The sequence below is a fragment of the Martes martes genome, assembly GCF_963455335.1.
Source record: "Martes martes genome assembly, chromosome: 9".
Classification (NCBI taxonomy): domain Eukaryota; kingdom Metazoa; phylum Chordata; class Mammalia; order Carnivora; family Mustelidae; genus Martes; species Martes martes.
The window spans coordinates 83485632-83511360 of record NC_137896.1 but is presented as its reverse complement, the minus strand read 5'-3'; the positions used below and the strand labels follow the sequence as shown (position 1 = coordinate 83511360).

Genomic DNA, 25729 nt, shown 5'->3' with positions numbered 1-25729 from the left:
CTGTCATGTTTTCAGCCTTTTTAAACAGAATTCTACTTTTTATGCAGGGAAGTTCATATAAATATATAAATAAGCAAACTAAGGAGAGAAATATATGTAATAAAGCATAAAGTTTCAGAATCCCCAGCACATTTGGATAAGCCTCTTACATCTAAGATGGCAGCACTGATTTATAAAAATTCAAAATCCCATCATTTTGATGATGCCAAATGACGAACTTCACTATTATATGCATATATTTTGTTTAATGGCTTCATTTATTTTAATAACAAAGGGAAACTAGATTTTACAGATGAAAGCTTTTTTTCATGGTTCCAATGCCACTGGGGTTTGAAAAAATCTGTGATATTAACCAATAAGTGATAATGGCTGTGCTCAGGAGCCCTATTTTATGTCATTTTATGCAGTGGAAACCTACACTGAGGAACTACCACCAGAGTACCCCAATCCTAGGAAGGCTTTAGGGTAAGTGTCAGAGGCCTCTTGACTGTTCCATGTTTCTTTTCTCTGAATGGATACATGTTCAGTAAAGCGTTGGCTGTGGAATTACTGGAGCAATGGGATTAACTCACTCAAGATTTATTAAAAATGAGGCAGGAAAGTGCTGTTCATGTGATTTCAGGGATAAGAAAATAATTGCATAGACCTTTTTTCCTCCATTCAGAAATCTGCCTACAGGGTTTAATATTTTGTGGAGAATCGAAAAAATAAATCACAGCAAGTGACTTCAGTTTAATTCTTGTTTGATTTCTTCATTACACTGCATATCTATGGTGAATCAGGAAACCAGAAACTCATCAAAACCAATTCCCATAGGAACAAAAGACACACCACCTCAGAACCTTCCTGTCGGCCTCCAAATCGTCCCTTTATTGAGAATGTATAGGTGATTTCAGGAGAGGAAGGAGAGGAAGGAAGAGAGAGAGAGAAAGAAAAAGAAAGAAAGGAAGGAAGGAAGGAGGGAAGGAAGGAAAGAAAGAAGACATTTGGCTCACCAAAAATTCTGGCGAGATGACACAAGCAGAGAGCCGGCAATGGCGTATTTTTACTGAGAGCCATACCTCGAAGCTCTAGAACACAGCAGATGAAACTTGCCAGCCACACACAGGATGCGGAGTGATTCTACAGACACTCTCTTGGCCCAAGATGGCAGCTTGAGATTAATGACTGCATCCTCCTTGGCCCTGCTGCCATCAGGCCTGGGGTCTGATCCTGACACACAGAGCCTTCGTGTGCAGCCAATCAGCAGATGTAAGCACACAGGCCCTGTCAGGTTGACATATCATTCCTTCGACAATGTCAGCGAGTATTAATGTTCAATTATCTGTCCTAGAAATGACCCTCGCCTTTATGCATTGTGTAACTGCGCGCATGGCACTCTGGTAATCCCAAAGACAAGGGCGGAAATGCCCGCAATAAACCAGCCACTGGGAGTTGGCTTTCCAACACTGCCATGACATTGCCTTGCAGGACCGAATAGGAGCCTTATTTTTAGTTCTTCTCCTGAAACATACGTGAAAGACTGCTGAGCCATTTATCTCCCTCTCTATCTCCTTCTTTCCATCTTCCTTTCTGCCTGTTTGCATGTCGGTTGTCCTTACTGTTTAAGCAGCAAGACTTCAAATGCGTCATCTTGGGGCTTGCCGATCACACAGCCAACTGTTCTTTATGTATCACAATGAACTGTTCATTATGTGTGGGGTGCCGTTTTATTTCATGAAACCAGGTGTATATCATTTACCATCAAACCAAAATGACAATAGTAGGCTTCTCTGGAATGGTGTCAAGATCAATTCAACTTCAACTCATAAAGCTAAAGGAACCTGTTCTAGCCAGCTGTCCCTCCTTCCCACTGTTAAAAACAAGACCTCTGGCCGAGGCAAGACTTACGAAGCATACCTGAAATCTTTTTGCTTGTTAACCTTTACGGCTGCTCAAATATTTTAAAACAGTGTCGTGATTTGTTGTAGTTAAAACACAAGTCCCCCTTTCCTCTCATATATCACTGTAAGAAACAAAATTTTATCTTAGCAGACAGCTGCATTTGCCTGGTTTTCAATGAACTCGCATTCAAAGGTTATCAATAACAAGTTTGCAAACTTCTCATACAGCCAGCACCGAAAGATAATGTACAGTAATTGCATGATAACTTCCTCCAAAACTGAGATAAAACCTTTCATGCAATCTTGAGTTCACCAAGCGGCATATATACGCTAGGACAAACTCAAGTAGCTCAGACTGGGGCTAAATGAATTTTCTCTCATGATAATAATTTTTAGGGAATGGAAAATGCAGTTAACGTTTCCTATGGAAAGCCACTAAGAATTCATTATTTTGTCTTAATTTTAACATGTGAAAAACGTGTTGATTATGGAATGTACCTATGAAAAGTCCGGCCACTCCCCGGTCATAGCGTGGTGTCTGGTGCTGTTTTTATATGCGTTCTCAACTGCACTGTGAAGGTTCTTGTATCTTCTTCTTTTTCTTTTCCTTTTCCTTCCCCCGCCCCCCAACAGTTACTTTTTCCAAATGACTTCCATTTCTTCCCAGATCCCAATCCTACTTGCTGGATATGCAATAGCTGACAGCCTCCTGGTCTGCTAAAAGATGGGGCACAGCACCCAAGACGTCCCCCTTCCCTTTTACTAAATCTCCCTGCTTTATCTTCCTGTCCTTGTTCACACTCACTGCTGAGCCCTGCCTCTGGGGCGTCAGCCTCCTCATGCCATTCATCAGTACCTTTCTGATGGTATCTTCAAAGCTTCCTTCTCTGTTCTCTCAGCAAATAATTTGGCTGTGCCTTCACAAACTACATGGAACGTAACAGCAATTCCATGAAAGCCGATTTTGAGTCTAGCTGTAAACATATTCAAATCTCCCTCCTCCTAAATATTACAAAAATAAAAGAAAAGCCTCCCCTTCTTGTTACCAGTTCCTCAAACCGCCCCAGCTGTATCCTTCAGTGTGTCCCTCAAGCAGCTGTGGAAGGATCTGGCCTTGCTGTCTCCATTGCGATCTCACCTGCCTGCCTCATGATACGACTTCTTGTACCTCCAAAGGCCTGGAATGGCATTTTCAAGGGTCACTGATGGTATCTTAGGTCTTATACCAGGAGCCTCCCTGTCCTTCTACTTCATTAAACTCTCAGGTTTGGTCACCTCTGTTTTGAAACTTTGCTCATTCATTTGGTCAGTAAATATTAGCAAGCACCTGTAATATAGCTCTGAAGACAGAGACATGAAAGAGTCAACCCTGATCTCTAGACGGGGAGGCAGCTCACAAATAAACAGTCACGGCGAGAGGTACGCTCTAGTAGCGGGGGCCATTTCCTCTCTCCTGGGGAGGACAGGAATGGTTTCTCCAAGCAATGGTGGATGAAATAAGAAGTGAAGGATGCAGAAGGCAGCACGAAGTGGAGACAAGGTCACAGGGTGGCACATTCCATGTGAAGGAGCAGCAGGGGCAGGTGCACAGAGTACAGGGCCGTTTTGCACCTGTGAGGAATGTAAGCCTTCAGGCCTGGCTTCAGCAGCAGTGGTGTGAGGAGCCTGTTCGGGAAGGGCAAGGAAAGAACCCGGGTGCTTGGTGGGCCAGTGTCAGACCTCAAAGTGTCCTTGAATGGTATGCCAAGGATGTTGTCTCCTAAGGTCAACGGGGAAATAGCACAGGATTTTAAGTAGAGGGAGAGTTGGCCAAATTCTATTTTAGAAAAATCACTGTGGTGGCAAAACAAGGTTATTTGTAAGAAAGACTGAGGGCAGGGAGGCTGATTAGGGAAACGGGCAAGCAGGAGACGACAAGGCAGTGACAAGAAGACAAGATAGGGATAAGAGAATGGAGGAATACTTAGGAGGGAGAATTGGCAGGACTCAGTGAGTGAGAAACAATCTGTGAAGGGAAAAGAAGAACAAAATTCCAGGGTTGACTCTTGGGTTCCCAGTTGGAGCCTCTGGGTCCACAATCATGTTCTTAACTGAGATGAGGATGACAGGAAGGGGAGCCAGTTTGGGGGCCATGACGGATTTGCTTGGGGGATGGACTCTTTGGCTTCTTATCATTGTACCTTCCTCCCTTTTCTTAGAATATTAACATGATGGAGCTGAAAGGAAGCCTAGACATCAGTTCAACCCACATCCACATTTGACAGAAGACTTCCCTGCTTGCTCCTCTCTCTTCTGCTAGGTTTTTCCCTCCAGAAAGCCTTTCAGATTCCACCCTTGACCTCCTTCCTGGATCCATGCCTCCATAGGCATCTTTAGCCTCAGCGGAGGCAACACCAAAGACTTGTGCTCTCACAAAGCCTAAGTAATCCCATTTCCAAGTATCGGCCATACACCTCACATGGCTATCCCACAGGCCCCAGAAGCACAACATCTCCCAAACCAAACTCCTCACCTTTCCCCTAAAACCAGTTCTTCCTTCTGACTTCCTTTCTGTCATCAAAGAAACTGCCGATACCCCTGTTCCCTGTCCGCCCAACATGAAACAGAGAAGTCACCTTCGATGCTCTTCTTTATCAAATGTCCACTCATGAGTGGTTCCAAAAACAGTCATCAGAATCAGACAGACTTGATGCAAATCCAGCCCCTGCTTCTTACCACGCTACCTCAGGCAAGCGTTTTATCTCCCTGAACCTTGGTTTTCTTATCAGTAAAATGAGACTAGGAGGACCTCCTATAGAGGCTTACTGTGAGAGTTCAATGAGATAAAACATGAGGGTGCTGAGCAGTGGCCTACCAAGGTAAAGGTGGGGTGGGAACCCTGTGCCCCCCAGGAAGGAGTATTTTACTCACTGACATTATTTAGAAGAGCTGATTCATGATGATAACAGACAGATTGACCCTACACACATTACACCAAAGATGGACGTATCCTAGGACGCACCTTGGCGCATCACTGGCATTTGGCATAGTGTATGGTACACACATGCCAGCTACAAACGTTTCTACTTACGAGGTTCCAGGTTTGCCTCCAAAATACCTCCCATCCACCCATTTCTTTACAATCACACAACCACAGCCTTCTTACCTGAACTTTGCAACTGCCTCATGTTCTCACTTTCATTCTTTCTACAAACTGCACCACCAACTCCATCTACGCCCTTTTCCAAGAGCTTAGAAAGCTCCAGGACATGCATGCTTCCGTGTATACAATAGGTGCTCAACGAGCATTTGAACTTACTTGGAAAAAACTTTAATGGGCTGATTAATATTGTTATTTGAAGATAAGAGACATATGGCCTCAAGTTTAGCCATGGTTTATGATGGGGGAAATAACAAGCATGCTTAAAAGCAGCTTTCTCCTGCCGCGTGGTAGGGTTTGGCCATTGCATCACGGAAAACTACTCCAGGCATCTCTGCACAGATGGAGCACCTGAAGTTATGCCTAGATGGGGCCCTGCATTCACCCCTCTGCCAGCATAACCCCCGTCCCCCCACCCCACACTCACTCTTGCCGCAAAGCCTGGGCTCCAGCGACAGCAGGGAGCCCACAGCTCTGATGGTGTCATGGCACCATTTTGGTCACCTCTGAGTAACTGTGCAAAGGAATATCTTTGATGAGGTCATGCGGACTTCTGCCTCGGTTCTCATTGGATCTGGCCAACTGTGTTTGCAAGACATTTTCAAGAGCAGTAACAAATCATCAATTGGAGTGTCAGGATATGGAAGTAGAGAGGTGCAGCTGGTTAGACTTAGGGCACTGAAATTTTTGTTTCCAGTCTCTTCTCTGTGGTATACTAAGATCTCTGGGAGCTCTTTAGCCTTTTCTATCCCATTTCCTTGTGTGAAATGTTCCGCCTGTAAATGGGGCATGATTACAAAATATAAGATCCTGTGCAAACTAACTACTCCATAATTAATAACTGTTTAAAATCAAATGGGATACTTGTTTTCATAGCTTGATTTCTAAAACGCCGAATATATGCTATTTCCTGTGTGGGTATTTGGGCTTTTTTCCTTGGAAATTCAGCCTGCCATTTACTCAATCACTCTCTCGAACACTGAGGTGATGAATGTTGCTGAGTGCTCGTGGTTTCTGGTCCAGTATGAACACTTTCAGGGAGTAAGTCCTGGGCACCTGTCTGCTGGGTAATTGATAATGTTTTCACTTCAAGGTGTAGGCCTGAGACCCACAGGGCTCAATGGGGAAAGCAAACGAATTGACTCGACTACATCTCTTACCCACCACTCCCGAGACACGTCAACTCATTACTGCCAGATGTACTACAATAGTATCAAGAGGGGGTAGCAACATAAATTTTCGACAACGGTTAAAATGATGCTTTTGTTTTTATTTTGCATTAGCAAATTAAAACACTTGGATTGCCATTACAATTCTTTGTGAAAATCTGGTCTCCGCTAAATTCACAATGAATTATAAATGCCTTCGCCAAAACAAAGAATAATCCACAATGCCCTCAAATGTGTGCCTCTCTTCCTAATTTTGATTTCTAGGTCCCATGGCTTCCATAAGAGAAAGCATGCAGGGGCACACACATACTGTATTTCAAATGGAGATTTTATGTAAGCTTATTTTTATAGTGATTCTGAGAGTAGCTGCTCTGCTTTTTATCTATGCAAACTGGAAATAAAGTAGGCACCCTGCCAGCTCCCTGACAGCAGGCCAGGCCCGGGCTGCCATGGGTGACTCGCACAATGACATCTAAGGGGTCCAGAAAAGAACCCTGACTAATGGCTTTTGGATTCCCTATGACCTTTGATCCTCGATGACTTAGACCAAAATAAATGACCTAATTTCAAGAAACTACATCCAGCATGTGAACTCTAATGAGTGACAGAATTTACCTGCTAAGCAATGATTAATAGGTATGTGGTCCTTATAATCATTCCTTAGATCTTAGCTAAACTAGAGAGAAGATACTTTTCAGATGCTGGTTTTTCAAAACAAATTCATCTTCCAGGAGGCTGTGCAAATTGACAGTGCCGTGGCAGATAAAGTACATGAGGCACTGGAAATACGAAAGGATTTCCTGGAACAGACATCAAGTTGGCAAATACTACTAAAAACAAAAGCATTTCTCCCTCAAACATATGTATTGTTTCTGCAGTTGGTGATTCTGTGGCTTTCTTCCTGACAAAGGCTATCAGACTGGAGGGCTAGCACAGGAATCTAGGAGCGAGTCTAACCACGGTACACATCCTTGCTCCGTGCTAACACCCCTCAGGGCGCTGAAGCTAGAGGGAGGTGAAGGACGAGATTCTGTAACCTCAACATTCACAACTACCTTTTCACCCTCTGGGACACGCCAAGTACGCTATCAAAAAGCCCGAAAAAAAAACTCTGTATATTGTCAGAGTCCATGTTCTATCTGAAGCTTTCTAGGTACTCGGAAGACCCCATGAAAACTCTCTGATATTTATTTAGGGCAGTGAAACTAGCTTGTATGATACTATAATGATGGGTACACATCACACATTTATCCAAACCCATACAACATGCAACACCAAAAGTGAACCCTGACTTTGGACTTTGGGTGATGATGGTGTATCGAATATAGGTTCATCAGTTGTAAGGAATGTACCACTCTGGTGGCGGGGGAGCATTTATAACAGGGACACTAGGCACGTGGGGGGAGCAGGGAAGAAGAGATATAGGAAATCTGTGTACCTTCTTCCTCAGTTTTGCGGCAAACCTAACACTTCTCTAAAAAACAAAGTCTACCTTTTAAAAAAAACTCTTTGATACTCAAAAGAAAGTTCTCATACACTAAATAAGAACTGAAAGTCTGCAGAGGAAAAACAAAACACTTCGGTTCAATCTACATGATAAAATAATGGGTTAAGTTTCAGCATCAAAGGAAAAAAATCAAAGCATAAAAATCAAAGATGGAGAAAAAGAAGCATCTTTCCATTACAATCCGTCCTCTTGCTTGTGTTCCTAAGATCCTTGCTAGGCCAAGTGTGGTCTGTGGACCAGCAGTGTCAGTATCTGCTAGGAGCTCATTGGAAATGTTGAATCTCAGACCCCGCCCCACTGAACCAAAATCTTCATTTAAAGACAGATCCCCAGATCATCTGACTGTACCCCAAAGTTTAAGAAGCACTAATTAATCCATTTTCTGACTTTTTAGATGGTAGACTTTCATTTTTGAAAAATTACTATTTACACATCAGTTAAATCCCCAAATGTGTACATTGCCAAATCTCCTGATCCAGACTCCAAGGAACATTGTGACTATCAACGCAATACTGAAAATTAAAATTGAGTAAAGATCTTCTACTCAGACTCTAAGCAGTCGTTCTGCTTCTCCCCATCGTATCAACCTAGCAATGGTTCCAATGACTTCGTCTATCACGTTACCTATTGCCCGTACATACTGATTTTCAAAACCCAGAGGCGGGCTGGACCCTGTCCGCTGTGTCATAAGCAGAGAAAGAAGTAAATCGTTGTCCAAGTTCACTCAGCATAAGGTAAAGAGGGCCCTCAAGCCAGCCCAGCTCTTTCACGACAACTAATGGCGCCTTCTCCCCCAAATCACCAGGGTGATGACTCCAACACCCCCCCCCCCTTGATTTTGGTTATGAAAACCAGCTTTGCCCCCCAGAGCCAGCACTCGAGTCCATTTTGCCTCGTTTCTCCTCCCGTCTTCCTGTCTCCCAGCAGTCAACAGACCAACACATGACCATATTTACATCATTTCTCTTGACATCGGTAATGAGAACAACGGAGGGGAAAAATGAACACTCTGATGCTACCCAAAGTCCGGCCTTATCTTCTCAGAGGTTAATACCTACCTCTTGGAACAGCAGAACAGCCCCAAAAGTCCACATCCTGTGACGGTCAACCGAGTGACAGACCAGCCTAAGTTAGCTCAAATGTGAAATATAGCGTCTCTAGCCCAGAGATGAAATGAAATGTAATGCCACGTTCGAATGGTCTTTTACAGATTCTTCCAGAGGCTCTGAGCATCTACCCCTTAATTAAATCTAATTTGGTTTCCACACGGAGTGTTACTGAGCATATTCACTTCACCATACGTGTAAGCTCGATATACATCATCTTCAGCTTCCAACTATAGCCTCACGAAGATGTTTCCGTGTGGGAACATTCAAACCTGATTTATGACGCTATTGTACCAACTAAGCAACTAATCTTCCAGTATAAATGCAACACATAAGGACAACCTAACTGAAACATATAAATTCCACGTATACTTAAAAATATTATTGTCTGTAATTTAATATAGCAGAATGTTTCTAAGCCTATAACCTTGCATGCAGAAGCAGTTTTTCAAGCATTAATACTTAAATGGGTCATAGACACCACATCTGTCATTCTGTCCTGAAGTCTATGAGGCAAAACCAAGACTATGCTGGCCTATTGATTTTTCTAGCATTTGCTTTAATTTACTTAACCATTGAGAAATCCATCAGTACATAAAGGGCAACTGTCCATTACTGCCTCATTTGCAGACATTCCTTCCCCTCGTTTTTGGTAAATATTTCCCTTAAATTGCTATGTGTTTACAGTGTAAAAACGAATTAGGAAAGTGCTCACACCTGTTTCTGTTCAGTAACTGCTGCACTGAGGTATATGTAACGTGCTTAAAGATAGAATAAATATCTAGACATTATTACATCTGTGTGCAAAGGGTGGTAAATTAGATCCTAATTACATTAACAGGGATTCTGCCTCCCAGCTTAAATTTTACATGAGCACTCTGCAAAAATTCAAAAGCTCTGCTGTGGTTTCTTTATGAGCTTGTGATTACAGCTACTTCCTATGCGGTCACTAAATATTCTGTTTACAAATAAATGAAGAAGCTTTGAGCCAACTTGCCAGGGTAATAATCTATTTCTTTCTCCCCCTCCCTCTTCCCAGCAAACCCTCGCCACATATGCATGGCAACAATCAGGAACCCTGGCTTCATCTAATTACTCCATCACATAATTTCACAAATTGCCTTGTCACTGGGGAGCCAAGTGCAAAACACGCTCACAGTGGGATTTCAGGCAGCAGCTTTCATTTACTACTCATTCCTTGTTAAATTAAACACGAAAACACCAGTTGTGTGAAAGAAGTCAAAAAGAATGCCTGCAAATGAGCCAGACAAGTATATCTCCTACCTACCGTTTCACCAAATACAGTGTTGGCAACAGGCACATCCGACAGGGAGGATACCCTTGGCTGGCCCATTCTTATTTTGATACAGCTTCTACAATAGACCAGAACCCAAAGGCCAAAACCAAATAGGCTTCTCCAGAAAGCAAACTTCGTCATATGTCAACAGGAAGGATGGGCATGCAGTCAAAAAAATTTTTTTAAAAAGGTGCTCTTCTCAAGCCCCTCTATTCTTTGCCCTTTCTGCCTGGCCATGATCCTCACATGAGAACGTGTATTTTTGTATTGGAGGAACGATGCCAAGTTTTCTGAAAGTATAAACAGTATGCCACGCAGTTCCACTCCAGCTAGGAAGAAGGAACCAGATTCTGCTAATCTTTAAAAGTTCTCCAGCAGAAAGATCATCAATCAAGTTCATGCAGTATGCGATGTTTTCCTTTTAAGTATTAATGCCTTACATGTCTCTGAAACGCATGAAGGTAAATGCTCACCCATCTCACTACGGACATGTGGGGGGAAGAAAGAGAGTGCGAGGTGGGCGATGCGCCCACGGGGAGCGGACCCGAGGGGACAGCCCTGGAAGCTGACATTGGTGCGTCAACAACTAAACAAGGCCACCAGTAATTAAAGGTATTTCTCTGCAGCTCAGGAGCCCGCAGGGTCAGGTACCGTTTTACATCACAAACCAGTCCTTTCTGCGTGTCGATTTGCCAGCATTATCTGCACAGGGAGAAGAAGACATTAGCAGCAGCTGTCTCTCTGCTTTTACACTGAAAATTCTATTCACACAGACAGGTGGAGTAATTTAAAAGCCAATGTGGTGCAATTTCGATGTGACTAATGTCACTGCCTACTAAAATGCCACCATTACCACTGTTTATGGAAACATTACTAAAATTACATTTTATTCATAAGAATTTTAGGGTTCTGGTTATTACTCGCTGTAAAATGATCAGACCTCGGTGTCAGGCCCCAGAGCACTGGCCTAATTCTCCAGGCTTTAGCAGCCTCCTCTGCTGGGAAACGACAGTTGGATTGTAGTTTCAAGAGTAATCGGGACGGCGGCAGCAGTTTCCTCCATCTCCATAAAGCAAATTAAAGACATAGCTCTTTGGCGTCCTGGACACGTGACGAGCAAAGAAATTTTCAAGGAGCTAAATCTGTGTTAGAAGGTTCGGTTAGGATTTGCACGAGGACAGATTCTTCACCCCCAAACTGCTCTCCGACATTGTTAGTAAGAGACAGGGGGAGATTTGCATATTTCCATAAGGAAGGAGGAACAGCTAATGTTTTAAATCTGAAATTCTAACAATGCATAAATTATTTCAGTTGCACAAAATAGCAATAGCTCCAGCTATGCCTTTTTTTAATGGGCAGAGAGGTCCGGAAAAAGAATCTGGATAGGAAAGGACCATCCTTAATCCTTAGTTACCAACAGCCATCAGACTGCATGATGAAGTTTTATGCCAAACCCTCTGGCTCGTATTTTTATTTAAAAAATACTAATTAGCCAGTTCATGGAATGAGATTATAATTATACCTTTGAACTTCCACAGTACGATTTGATTTGCTCTGTATCTGAAAGGCAACGTGGTGGAAAGCGCATAGAAATTCAAATCAGGAGATTCTAGTTCCAGCTCAGCCCCTTCCTAGCTTTTGCTCTTGAGAAAAATCACTAACTTCTCGAAACTTCAGTATGATCATCTTGCCACCTCATAGGATTGCCTTCAGAATCCAGTGCACGTGCAAATATTAAACTACAAAGCACCACAGAGACGTATGTTATGATTCCATTTAGCCTTTTGATCAATTTTTTTTCTTTAGCCTTTTGATCCCAGGACTGTGTCAAAATAGCCAAGCCATGAATAGATCATTTTTTTAAAAAAAGCAAATGATAGTCTTTTTGACTATTGAAGTAACTATCCTCTTCAGTTCTTTTCAGGGAGGAAAAATGAAGAAGTAAAATGACAGGGGTGCCTAGGTGGCTCAGTCTGTTGAACAAGCAACTCTTGATCTGGGTTCAAGTCATGATCTCAGGGTTGTGAGATGAGCCCTGAGATGTGCTCCATGCTGCGTATGGAGCCTGCTTGGGATTCTCTCTCTCCTTCTCCCTTTGCCCCTCCTCCCCCATCTCTTTCTCTAAAATGAATGAATAAATAAATAAATAAATAAAATGGTTTTTTTTTTAAAGGTAAAAAAAAAAGCAAATGATAAAAGTAACATTACGTAGGCAGGAGATAATTTCATGTAACATGAGATCAGGTCATTTTTTTGTGGAGTTTCTCCCCCAAGAAGTTTGGAAACTGGCTTTTCTTTACATAGTGGGAATTATTCCTAAACGTCTATCACTCGAGATGGGAATTATGTCTACTCATTGATCCTTCTTAGGATGGGTGTTCCTGTTCATGGATTGCACCTCCTGGCCCTCAGGCGTCCCAAAAACTTCCTAGGACACTGAATTCTCAGAGGTCACTCATGCCACGGGAGAGCTCACGGGCTCTGCAGGGATACCAGCCACAAAGTTAATGTGAGAAGAGATGAAAACTGACCGCAGAATATTAAGAACTGAAAAGTTAAGATGCTCAACAGGTTAAGTTCATACATTTTGTACCATTTTGTCTGAAGAGATAACACCAGGATGATAAGTAGTCATTTCCAACAAACCAAAGATCTCTAGTTTAGGATAGTTTGAATAATATATTCTGAAACCAAGTAATTTGTATCTTCTACCGACTAACTTGGGATGTTCATGTTTATGCCTTCAAGTTAGTTAGGCCTATCACTTCTTTACAGTGTTCAAAGACAAAGCCATACATCTTGTATTGGGACCCACACTCACTGGGCTATAATTTGCTGAGTGAAGGCAATTTGTAATTGCAAAAAAAACCAGGACTAAGGGTCTTTAAAAAGTTAGAAAACTGCCTGGCATAACTCGTTCAGCTACCCCTTTGCTCTTGGAGGCTCTCTCCAGGCCCGTCAAGAAACAGGTGCCCATCTGAGTCCCTGAGGGCTCTCTCCTACTCTTGACACACTAGGGTGAGTATCAAGTCCATTGAGGTGAGCCAGCTTTCCCGGACCCAGGGCTCTGCCAACTGAGGGACGAGCAGTACTGAGATACCCTTGTCAGTATCAGCCATTTGGATGAGAATCCACACAACCACTATCATTGCTTAGAGCCTTAATAAAATAATTTTTGCTACCTCATGGCATTCAGTCATTACAGGTAAACTTGGACCACAACCAAGAGGGTTTTGTGACCCAAGCAACAGACCATCGATTGCAATGTGGCCTCCACTATTGGTTATCTCTTGGCATACATTCACAACAGCAACAACAGAAAAACAGCCCTGAATATTTAGGGGGTAAAAACAAGTAAAATGGATCCATTCTCCCGACTGTGATTGATACAGATAGCAGGGGTTCAAAGAGATTTGTCCTACAGAAAAATGTAGGGACATACGTGCACCCGCAGTCATACTCATGTTTCCATAAGGAAGACTGAGATGTGATGGGGATGTTTCCAGTAAAGTCAAAGTATCCTAAATTCCATGACATTCAGATTTACTTCTATTGGCAAAACTACCCACCAACCAAACCAAACCAAAACATCTGAATCGTTTCTAAAATGAAACCAACTGATTTTCTCTCCATCAAACCTCCATTCTTTAAAGCAAAGAACTTTCACTAAGACTCTTAAACACTGGGAATGGAAAAAAGTCAAGCTTATATTATATGAAATTCCTAAGGGTTGGACTGAGTTCGTTTAAAAGATACAGTCATACATAAATACGCAACGCTCCAGTTTTAATCTGAAAGATAGATGGAGGAGGAGCTGTTGCATACTCATTGACCGAATTTGATACTTCACCTTCAAAAATATATCAGAGGAATCAGAAGATACGATATTGATGTATGCTTTGAAGTATAAATGGTTGGCTAGTGTTCAAGCTTCAGCAACCCTCAACTTAATAAATTGTGCTTGTATGGGCACTTTTGTTTTGAACCTAATCTTTTACTTAATTACTCCGATTGAGAGTAGATCAGAGAACCGAACTACAGTGTATTTTTAACTTACCCTTAGAAACAAAAGGAAAATTTTAGTATAATCTGACAAACTGCCAGCCAGACTCTACACAAGGCCCTTGTATAAGGCACCAATCATCATTTGGGCACAAAAATCTCAATCATATCCCCAAAATAACATAGAGCCCCAGTCACAGCTCATTTGCTTGTGAGTCCTATGTACCCAGATAAATGGACAATTTTAAAGTTGGACTTTTGTTTTTACTTTTGACTGTTTTCTGCACCCCCCCCCCATGTCCCCTCATCAACCGACTGTAATTACCCCAGGTCAGAGGTGCACAACCATGATGGGAAGGAAAGGCTGGGACAAGGGGAAGGAGGTGTGTGGAAGGCTTCGAGAGAGCTCTGCCAGGTCACTAATGGCCTCTGGGGCAACGACTTGGAGAACCGGCTGATGCTTTGCCTTTGATCTTCTAATTCACAATGATCATTAGTATTAACTCCGATTCTTCAGGGTGAAGAATTCCAGCTGTAACCTTTTCAGTTTACCTGACCTAAGAAAATTCATCACCCATCCCATTAGGATTTCAATAACCAGCTAAGAAAGAGAAAAAAGCAGTTGCCCCAGAATCTAGAAACCACCCACTTCATTATTAAAACAGATTTTATATGACATATATCACAGAAGAATTAGGGCATTCCAATAGTTCCTCCATGTAATTAAATAATCTATTCCTTTTTCCCCCTGAGAGAGATGATTCCCAATTGGGTGAAAAAATCATTAGGGTCCGATGTAATCACAGTTGAAACATGCTATCTCCAAAGAAGCAGAGACCTTTTAAAATCAAGATAGAGGGATTTGTCAGTCCAACTTGGATTAGTTTTGGCAAAGCCTAGCTCTGACCCATCATCATTAAGAAAGCTTGTGAAGGTGAATGGCAACCTCATGGAAGAGAAAAATAGTAACTATAAAGATATTCTCATCGGTTTCAGAGAGCTCTTTTTTGATAAGGTACAGGGACATCTGAAAGGGAAAAAATTATTCTCACCCCTATACACTAGTTTTCAGGAATCTTAACTAAATAATGTATCTTCAGATAACATAGAGCAAAGAAAGTCTCAGAGTTGCTGTCTCCACAAACCACCCTCCTCAGGCACATGAACGTGAAGAGTAAGTTAGGACTAGTCTGAAGGAGGGACTGTCTTTCTCAAATACTTTGTACTACCCAGATTCTCATTCCAGGCAAAAGTTGGAGAATACAGTCTTCCTGCCCCACTATCTTCTTAGGACTAATTTTAGCTGAATCATGCGAGCTGGTTAGGCACAATGGAAATACTTACTGTTAAAGCTATCAAAGTTGAGAGGTGAGGGACAGAAAAATAGAAATGGAAGGAGGGGAGCAAATCCCATCTGCTTCCTACCTAATGCCTGCCTACAGGTCCTTCTGTCTGCCTTTGACCTTGCACTCACCTTGATCAACAGAACGGATTGTCTGGATACCAAAGAGAGAGGTACTTTTTCAGTGTAATAATAATTCCTAACGTTTAGAGAACAATTCTTCCACAACTGCAAGCAGAGATATGACACTTAGATGTCGCCAACAGATCTTGTTACCAAAAGCAAAACCAATGAAACAACATCTGTCTCTTCTAGAGCATTCAATTCCCAATTCAATTCCATTTACTCCTTCCTTAGAGTGGCGGACCCGCAGGGCACTTTTCATCTAATAGTGTTTCTATGGAAACGCCATTCTCAACCTGGAAGATTCTACAACCCCTCACTTTGGCTTTATCCACATTGAGAGGGAAGTCTTATAAGTCAGAAATTGAGACATAAATTTTGCCACAGACCAAAAAAAAAAAAAAAAAAAAAATTTCCAGGCCAGAAGTTCACAATAAGAAACAAAACAAAACCAAAGAGTAAAATATATGTATCTGACATAGAAACAGTGTCTCTATTAACTACCCCATGAGATCCCAAAGACCACTGACAGGAATCCAAGAGAATGTGAATGAAAATCAATTAAATCAATTCACCTTGAGGGTCACCTCCCCAACTGGTCAATGTCAGATGTGTCACCCTTTGCATGATTTCTTCACCTGAACCCACAGGTGTGTATTTTACCAGCCTGCATTCTTCCTAACTCTCAAGACTCTTGGGACACACAGCTGCTCCATGCAGGAAAATATGTCACTGCATATTTTAAATAAGAACCATATTAACCACTTTTCTATTTAGATTATATTTGAATCTGCAATATGCAATAGGGTAAATGTACAATAGGGTAGAAAAACCAAACCAAACAAAAAACCCTTGATTTTTTTTACCCTAAACATTGTATTTATTCCTTCTTCTCATTTTCACTAGGCCCTTAGGCACAATCTTTGTTACACTATGTAGCAAAAGAATTGGCAATATGCAAAACACATCCACTTTAAACATTACGACAGAGTAGGTTATAGTTATAATCAGAATAATGCCTTTAAGAAGGAAAAAGAAAACTTTGCAGAGCATATGCCCTCAAACTGACTGACTATACAGTGACTCATACTGAAATATTAAGGATTTTTTAATTGTTTGCTGTAATTTGTCTTCAGGCAAATGCAAGCATTTCTGTTAAGAAATGCTTTTGTTTTCTTTCTAATTCTCTTTTATTATCTAAATAATGTCAGTCACTCTTTTCAATTCCAGGGAATAGTTCTTTTAAGAGACATTCCCTAGTTATCAACCCTGGCAAATGTTCAACTAAGACTGAGGTGGAAATTTACATCCCTGAAATTTCCTTTTATCCCATAATCACCAAAGTTTAAAATCTGTTTCCTTTTTCTTTTATTATTTTCATCATATACAAGCATTTCCAGTTTAGCTCACTAGAAACCATGAGTCCAAGAATGAAGCTTTAGTTCTCTCCTTGGAGGAGTAAAATGTGCTACTGCTTAAACCTACCTGTAGACGGCTACACAACAGTACATTTTTCTTATGCAGCTGGGGTTTTTGTTTTGTTGTGTTTTGGTTTGTTTTTCCTGGGCCTTTTCTACTCCTCCAACACACAAATGCTTGAAAACCCTTTCAAAGGCCGGTTTTTGTTATTGTTGCTGTTTTAACTGAATAAATCTAATGTAAAGATTGACCCATTTATTTGGAAAAGAAAAAAAAAGTAGGAATTTGCTTTCAAAAAGGCATGTGAGGTTTCTTGGCATTTAAAAAATCAGTTTTTACAATTTGCTAATGAATTGTTATTGCCATTGTTTTAATTAGCCAGAGTTTCAGTTGCTCTTTTGCATCTTGCAAGATTTCAGACAGGATTTTCTAGAGAAGTTACATTAATCATATGGCAAGAATGTGATCATTTAAAATTTGTAGCATCTTCCGAATGAATTGTGCCTCTGGAAGAACTCTCAGAACTTGAAATAAACTTGCTAAAAGATTAGTACAGAGATACCAGGACTTACTTACATTGGAACAACTAACAAAACTCTTCTTAAACTCCAGAGGTCCTTCCCCATAGAATTTATTATGATCAGCTTCTGACTATAAACAATACCTAAGCAGTTGGTGCATTCCTTCAAGAAGTGTAACAAGACAAGGAGAAGGGTGTTCCTGGTAACTGCAGCTCTATCTGGCCTTGTAATTGGAGAAGAGGGAAGGGAATCACTTTCGTTGGGGGAAGGAAAGAGGGAGAAAATTTAAATATATCTCCTTTGCTTTTTGGATGATATTATGAGACATTTGCTTTTTCGAGATGGTCACCATGATCGATATTTTTGTATGCGCACATGGCACTGGAGTGGGGAAGCAGTTGGGCACACCCAGATGTGAACTGCAAGGCAATTTCTGTGAGCCTTCATAGAGATGTGGACAAATGGGTTTCCCCTACCGGGGCAGTAGTGGTACAGGCCAGCACAGACCCCCAAACTGAAAGAAATTAGCCTGACCTCAAGAAATCAGGCAGTTTATGAATAATTTCTAATCCAATTGCCCAAATAACATATGGACCACAAAATGCACCGCAATGCAGGAAAGATCTTGCTGGCTGCTAAGGAAGTTCTCTGTTTTGTTTTAAGAAGATAATATAGCTCTCTGCAAGGTTCTTCCCAAGGGTATGACCTAGAAAACCAGGAATCTGGTGGATGAATAAAAGAACTTGCTTCTCTCTCTCCTGATCCGGTCTGAACCAATATTTGATTATATTTTATTCAGGGGCACCTCAGCTTCAAGGAAAGCCACAGCTCCTCTGTGGACTGATATGGAGGCTGATGAAATCCATTCTTTTTTTTTTTTTTTCCTCTCTCTGTTAGTACAGGAAATAGACTCAGGTTGTTAACTTCTGGGGCCACCTGATTTTGTCCCCTCCCGCCCCATCCACCAGATCAGGTTGGCTGGTCAGCCCCAGTGATGAAATATCAGCATGGCTGTCTCAGCACCTCTGACCGACTGTCACTTCTTATCTCCGGCTACTTATTCTTCCTGCTGTGCCCTCCGTGCCCTCTGTGCCCTCCGGACCCTATCCTTTCCCTCCCCCTTTTTAGTCGTGGTTGGTAATCCCCAGCAGCAACCTTGCACCTTGCACGAGGCAGATCTCAAACTATCCACATCCTTGTACCAAGTGTCAGGTAAGCAATGGCACCCGAACTGGGTTTTAGGTAAACCTAATATGATGTTAAAATCAGCTATGCCATCTAAAGCTTCAGCTCACCACCAGCATTAACCAACCTCCAAAACTGATTCCAAAACTGTCATTGGAGGCTGGTCGCTGTTTGGAATCATGATGGTGGAAGGGAGGAAACTTTTTTTTTTTTTTTTTAGTGACTCCTGCTGTTCTCAGTTTTTGTTTTATTCACAGATGCTGGAAAATCGGGATTAATTTAGACCCTCGAGTGTTATTGGAGGCGTAGCCTCTGTCCAAAAGAGCAGAACCAGTGTGGCCTTCGACAGCCCCTGTGTGTCTCCCTGTAATAGTACAAGTCACTGGTGGACACAGCTCTGAAAGTGGGCAAAGGCATGAGGGTCAACAGACTTGGGTACATTGGCGACAATGCAGAGTTGACCTTGATACCGAAAAATAAATGACTTTCAGAAGAAGCAAACTAAGCTAAAAATAGTAACATAAAGAGTTTGCTTCTGACATTTTTCAAAAAGCCAAGATTTTTAGCATTAATTCATTTTAGGCTAGGGTAGGCGAGGCGAGGCGAGGCTAAGACCTATTTAAATTTAACCTTTGCCCTTAAGAGTGGAAGTTCCCCTTGCCAACAATTTTGCTGATTTTTAAAATATTATTTTATCCATAAATTTTCATTTGGTCTTCTTTCTGAGATGTCATTAAGTCAGTATGCACTTACAAAAATATCTACCAAAATATTATGATTATAAATATTTTGAACATGAAATTCATTCAGAACAATAACCAAACAAAACAAATCCCTTGGTGGCATAAAGCCCCTAATCTCCAGTTTCTCACATCTCCAGGAGAATTCCTGCAGTGAAAACAGCAATACTCACACAGACAATATAAACTGTTACTCTGCTTGAAAAGTCACCGGGGACTACACAGGAAGAGCCGACGCTATATTGCTGTTTCCTTTACAGTTCTAAGTACTGGGACAACTTTCACTGGGCGGCCCTGACTCAGATGAATGTTTTGTAATGGCAACCGGGCCATTGAAACCACTTAAAAGCAAATTATGTGAACATCTTGCCATTGCAACAAGATTTAAACTTTTTGGACCATTCGCTAGAAAGGTCCGCTAAAGCGTTCAAAGAAATTAAGTCCTTCTCTCTGGGGTTTGGCTTACTTTTTTCTTAGTAGGAGTTGGTTCTAAGTACCTCAGAGTCACACTGAGAAAAGCAACATCATTAACACACATACTTAAAATCACAAGTCACAGGAACTCCTAAACCTTATGACTTACAGTTAACAAAATTGCAATAGTGAACTTCAAATAAAACTCCTCATTTGGGGTAAGTAGCTAGGAAATTAAGTGCTAACACTTTGGTAAAAACTAGGGGAACACAGAGATTTATGAAATACTCCAAGTGCAGAGGGGATCATTTCTTCCCCCATTTTCTTTTCTATCACAACTGGTTCACCGTCCATATTTAGTTTACATATGTCATTTAGAATCCACTTACTGTTAGATGCTGGAACAGCCACGCCCTCATGATATTTGTGGCTACTTTGGGAAAGATGCCACGCTTTTTGTGACGCTTTTTGTCCTTATCTGGATCATCATCGTCACCTGTGCTGGGGGAAGCTACACTGTTGTCCAAGCCATCACCTGCAAACATAGTGAATCAAATTTTGACTGATGCTACCTTGACATGCTTTATTCAAATAGAATGCCTTTGGATATAAACAAAACCAAAAGAGCAATATAAATGATTAATAGTTTATTTGGCACTTTTTATTTTTTTTCCAAGACAAAGAGAAAGAACAAGGCCTAGGTTCAAAAGTAGTCAGGTCTAAGGAACTTCTTCCAAAGAACAGTGGGAAAGGTCAAAGGGAATGAAGGGAAATAGCCAATCTCTTTAGGAGGTTTTTTTGGTTGCCATGGTGATGATTCAGATGTGTATAGCTGAGATGTGGTCAGTTAAATATGGTGGTGGCCATGGGCAGAGATGCTGTCCCTGCCTGGGTATCCAAACCCCACGTATAGTCGTTGATGTTAACTTGTGAGAGGATGCATTTAGGATATCAACTATTTCCACAAGTGATCTATCTGAAGACTAAAGTAGGCCATGGAAATGTAAGTAATCCATCATCTGAGCAGCTTGACATAGGAATGCTTCAAATAGAATATAATTTTTCTTGTCATAAAAAGAGAGCATCAAGTTTAGTAAGGGCAAAACTCCTGAAATAGTTTTTTTAATTAGGAAACAATTACTATGTAAGTCAAATAAAGTGATGTTGAACTCATAGTCCATTGGAACTGTATTACCCTAAAAGTCCAGGTAATTTCTAAAATTTCTTCTAGATTAAATCTTTCTCATTTGAAAAGTCACCTGTTTACAAATTCCTGAATACTGGATCCGATTCTTCCATTGATTTGTGTTATAACATGTACGTTGTTTCTTCTAGAAAATATTCTGGCTCTGTGACACCATAAAAAAAAATGTAATATTCCTTTTACAGTGCCGTGTTGAATAAGGCCAAAAGAATGAAATCTCTGCCCATATAACCACACTGTCCGAAACAAGTCATAGGGTTCGAATGGAAACTAAGTATACTTTGTGTTCTGGCACGAAACCTCATGGGAAAAACAAGCCTGGACTAAACCCACTACAGTAGAAGGCAGCCGAGCTTCTGTCAAACGTGCCTCCCTACCTGCTGTCCCAGCTCTCCAAGGAAAGCACCGACTTTGAGAAAGGGACAGGTGGATCCAGCCCAGGAAGAAGAGCTACAGAAGCAAGGCTTTGCAGCGAGGCAACACATTCACCTACGAGCACATTCCCCAGGTTCCGTACATCACTGGAGAGCCGTCCACGTGCCCAGGAATCGGGTACTCGGGTGAGACAAGTTTCCTAGCCACTGTATATTGGAACTAGCCTCACCGCCTCATGAACTTATTCCGTATTCCTTATTTCTGTTACCTAAATACACTAGGTACAAATATACTACCTTGATTTCAGTTATTGCAATCTAATCTACAGTCATTATGTTGCCATTAATCAATTGTTCTTAACAGCTCCCTCAGGAATCCCCTGCCCATCCCCCCCTCCAAAAGGAAATTGTCCCCAAATCACCTTAACTTGTACCGAGGTAAACTTTAAAAACTGTTGGGTGAGGAACAGACTAAATTCCAACATTTCTGCTATGATTACAGCATATGCCACGAACACAAAACTTCTGCAGAACTTTTCTGAGTGTGATTTTTTTGAATTTTAAAAATCCATCATTTTATTGTATTTAAAAATCCATCTATTTTGTTAGGTTCCACACGATCGTAGCTGTGCTCTCGGTGGAAAAGGTCGTAAAGACCCACAATCCCAAGTCCCTCGCTGTAGCAGCAGCGGAGAAAGTTCTTGGGTGACTTGCCCAAGGTCACCCAGCAGGGATGGGGCTGGCAGGCCCCTGCAGGACCAGACACCCACATCCCTAAATCAGTGCTCCTTCCACCCCACCAAACTCTCATTATTTGCATAACCAAGTGTTTTATAAGGAGTCCCCTTGGATTTGCCTAATAAATTCCTTGAAAGTCCAGTATTTAAAGAGGCTTTTTATTCAGAGAAGCAATTCACCATATAAAATAACAATTCATTAAAGAAACATGAGAAAAGAAACCAACTCAACAGCATTTAAAATTTCAATGGGCTAATCCACTTTCAATATGCAAAAGGTAACTGAGGAAAAGAAACATATTACTTGATCATTGATTAAAAATGAAAAGCTTCTAACCTAATGACAGTTTTTCACCACCTCTCCATGATTGTTTTCCACCTTAAAAAAAATAGCCTTTCCATCCGTCTCAAAACCCCTTCAGATTAATTTAGCAGGCAATGCCTAGTGCCTGCCTCGAAGAGAATTCATTGATAATTTATGGAAATATCTACTATAATCCAGCGGAGATGACTTTTTTCCAGCTTTGTGCATCAATAGATAATCAAGGCCTTAAAGCAGCCTTAGCTTCCCATTACCTCAGGCAAAAGAATTCCTGAAAGCGTGCCTTGAGGGCACCTGAATTATATACTCCATTAGGAGAGGAAGGCTTTCTGCATTCCATGTGTAACACTCACCAGAACCTTTCCTGTTTATTTCTGCTGTATGAAAGCAGCAGCATTAGGAACAGAATTTTTTAAGTGAAGACTTATGTAGACACAATGGAGAAACCTTTCAAGCAGGAGCCAGATCACCCCCTTCAGTCCCTTGGCAGTGACCCTCTCCCGAATAAAAGGTTTCTATTACATCATTAGCTCAAGCCAAAAACAGCCTTGGCTTAATGCACAGTTTGTTCTTCCTACTGTTTTTAGGCAAATACAGCTACTTTACTCCCATCTGGGAGGGAAATTACACTGCTGGGTTGTAATCTAAGACAAGATTTTCATTGGAAGCAAATGCTTTCAATCCAGTGTAAATACTGGTGCATGTTCAGAAAAGCCTAAAACAATAAACCCTGCTCCTTCCCGACACAAGTTAGGGAAACGGAGAAGATGGGGAAGGAGAAGAGCAATACTAAAACACATGATTCTAAAAGCAAACACTTCCATAGATTTTAATAAATTGTTTAACCTCTTCCACTTTCTGGAATTGAAAATGGATCTCGAAACATCTCCACCTCGGAGGAAAGTCTAAATGGTCAATTGTACCTTTAGCATTTCCCTTCACTCTGCAATTTGATACAGTCACCTCGATGTGGTCTCTGGAGGATTTATTTCCTTTTTTTATTTTTAAGATCACTAAACAAACTTGGAGAACCGCCGGCCGACCACATGGTAGCAGGCAGCGGCTCTGAACCACATTTGTAAAATGTCAGCAGTGACTTCATTCCTGGAGCTGACTTCTCCTGCCGCCAAATGAAGGCAAACTGAAAAGGTGGAAATAATCATAAAAATGATGCTAGTCCATAAACAAGCTTACAGCCTCATTAGGATAGCAGTAGGCTCCAGTGGGTGATTTATGCTCGTTTTGCTGATGCTATGAGGAAATGCCATAGGGCGACTTTAGCCAATTGCTAATGGTTTCTGACAGCTTCTTAGCAACTAGTGCAAGCAACGTTGTGGCGTTTGCTAGTGACAGAAACCGAAAATGTCATATTATCTGCCCATGTGTCATGAAGTCCGTGTGGCAATTAACTAGCAGGCCAGTGACTGAGGGGCCAGAGGCTCCCGAAAATGGCCTTTGGCTATGCAGAGGCAGCCGATGGGCGCAAGGCACACGCTGCCTACACGTATGCAACATTCTAACGCAGAAATCCACTTCCTTGTGACTCCCCAGCTCTGATGAGACCGGGCCACTCAAATCCCTTCTTTCTCTCTCACTCAAGTGAAACTCTGGGCTCCCCTCCCTCTCTCTCTCTGTCTCTCTCTCTCTCTCTCCCCCAAGCAGCGGCTCTGGCCTTATGAGAAGCCTCCGAAGCAAACTGCTTTGATATGATTATCCGAATGGCTTCTTAATTGGCAGTACCTGGTTCTGTGCATTTTGGACGCTGGAGTCCAAGGTGCTAGCCGTTTTTCTGCTCTCTCACGAATTAGTCTAAAAGGATTGAAGCTCACTGAAGCGGACTCATTGCCTGTCAGATTGCAGGGAGCAGAGGGACTCGGCAGCAACAAGACACTCCGTGAAAAACACCAGGCTTCTAACGAGCAGGGGTAAGAATCCTGGCCACACTTTCCAGTTTCCGAGCTATCAAAACCATGCACTATATGTCAAACTGTCAAACCTTTCAGCGTGGGCCATTTGCCCTTTCAAATAATATTTAAGAATTGTTTTTACAAAATTTTATAGGCCATGGTCTAGTGAAAGAGGCCAACCAACAAAGAAAGGAATTTGTACTACAATTCGTCTACGGACAATTTCTTGCGAGACCTGGTCTGTCCCTGCGGAGCAAGGCAGGTGACCTGTGGCAGCTCCCAGGCTGTCAGAGAGCTCAGATTTCAAACACGCTCGACTCAAACATCCCGAGTCGCCTATTTAAGCATGCCCGGGCATTTAGACTGTGCTATCTCGTGCCTTTCAAGGCAGGATAAAGCGGCATTTACCGTATTCAGGCCATTCAATGGGTCAGACTGACCGTGTCAGCAGGGGCTCCTCTCCGGCAGGTCAAAGCCCTGCTCCCGTTTTTTTCTCTTCTTCCTAACGCCCTCTCCCGGCTCCAACCCAACCCCAGGACTGCCCATCCCCAAAACCTATTCTGAGCCAGGCAAAAACAAAACCCCCCAAAAGTGCCCAAGATTTACATCACAACGGAGAGGAACTTCCAGGGTCGGTGGGTCAGCAGGTATAAATAAAAATGGGTTGTCTGTCAGAGCGTTCTTTCTGTCGGGGAGGCTAAACTCCTAATTAGGGACCTGAACTTTCAACTGCCGGGGCAGATGAAGGTGTAAGGTTGTGGACCTTCTTGTTTTGCTAGAGCATCAGAACAGTTCATTTACAATTTTGCCAGGAAGACTCCATAGTTCCTAGCCAGGTCCTCCCCTTCACTTTCGCTTTACGCATCTTCAAGTGTTTGGAAACCGAATGTTGGTCCCAGAAATAGAAGTAGACTCAAAACCAAGGCCATCTGTAATGGCATCTTTTGATACGGAGTAAAGTCTATCATGTCTTAAAAGGGGACGAAATGGTCAGTTCAAAAGCATTAAGGCTGTACAGCTCGTGTTGTACGCTGGCTAACTTTTCAACCAGTGTTAAGGGCTTTTCCCTCTTGCCTGTTTTCTCACATAGCATATCTACAAGACAATATGGCATTTCAGCCCTTACACAGTGTGTAGAACATTCCTGCCCTTCCAGGGGCTGCTGGTGCAAACACCCCGTCAGTATGGAGAGGTCGGGTTTCTTTTGTAGTGGAGCTATCCGAGTGTGCCAGGTTGTTAGGAAGAATGTAAAACTACCCCAAACCCACCTCTCCAGATCACGGCTGTGTCTACTTAGCCAGAAGTCAGATGGGATAATGTTTCTGTGTTATGTTAAGA

General features: G+C 42.0%; 1 protein-coding gene across 2 annotated transcripts in view; it reads right to left on the bottom strand.

Moving 5' to 3' along the window:
• The window catches only part of MEIS1 (Meis homeobox 1), a 132734-nt gene that overhangs the window by 38480 nt on the left and 68525 nt on the right, over nt 1–25729 (bottom strand). For both annotated transcript variants that reach the window (XM_080813525.1, XM_080813526.1), the window contains exon 8: nt 20237–20382. In XM_080813525.1, coding sequence (XP_080669651.1) covers nt 20237–20382 — 146 coding nt within the window. The remainder of the gene's footprint in view (nt 1–20236; nt 20383–25729) is intronic.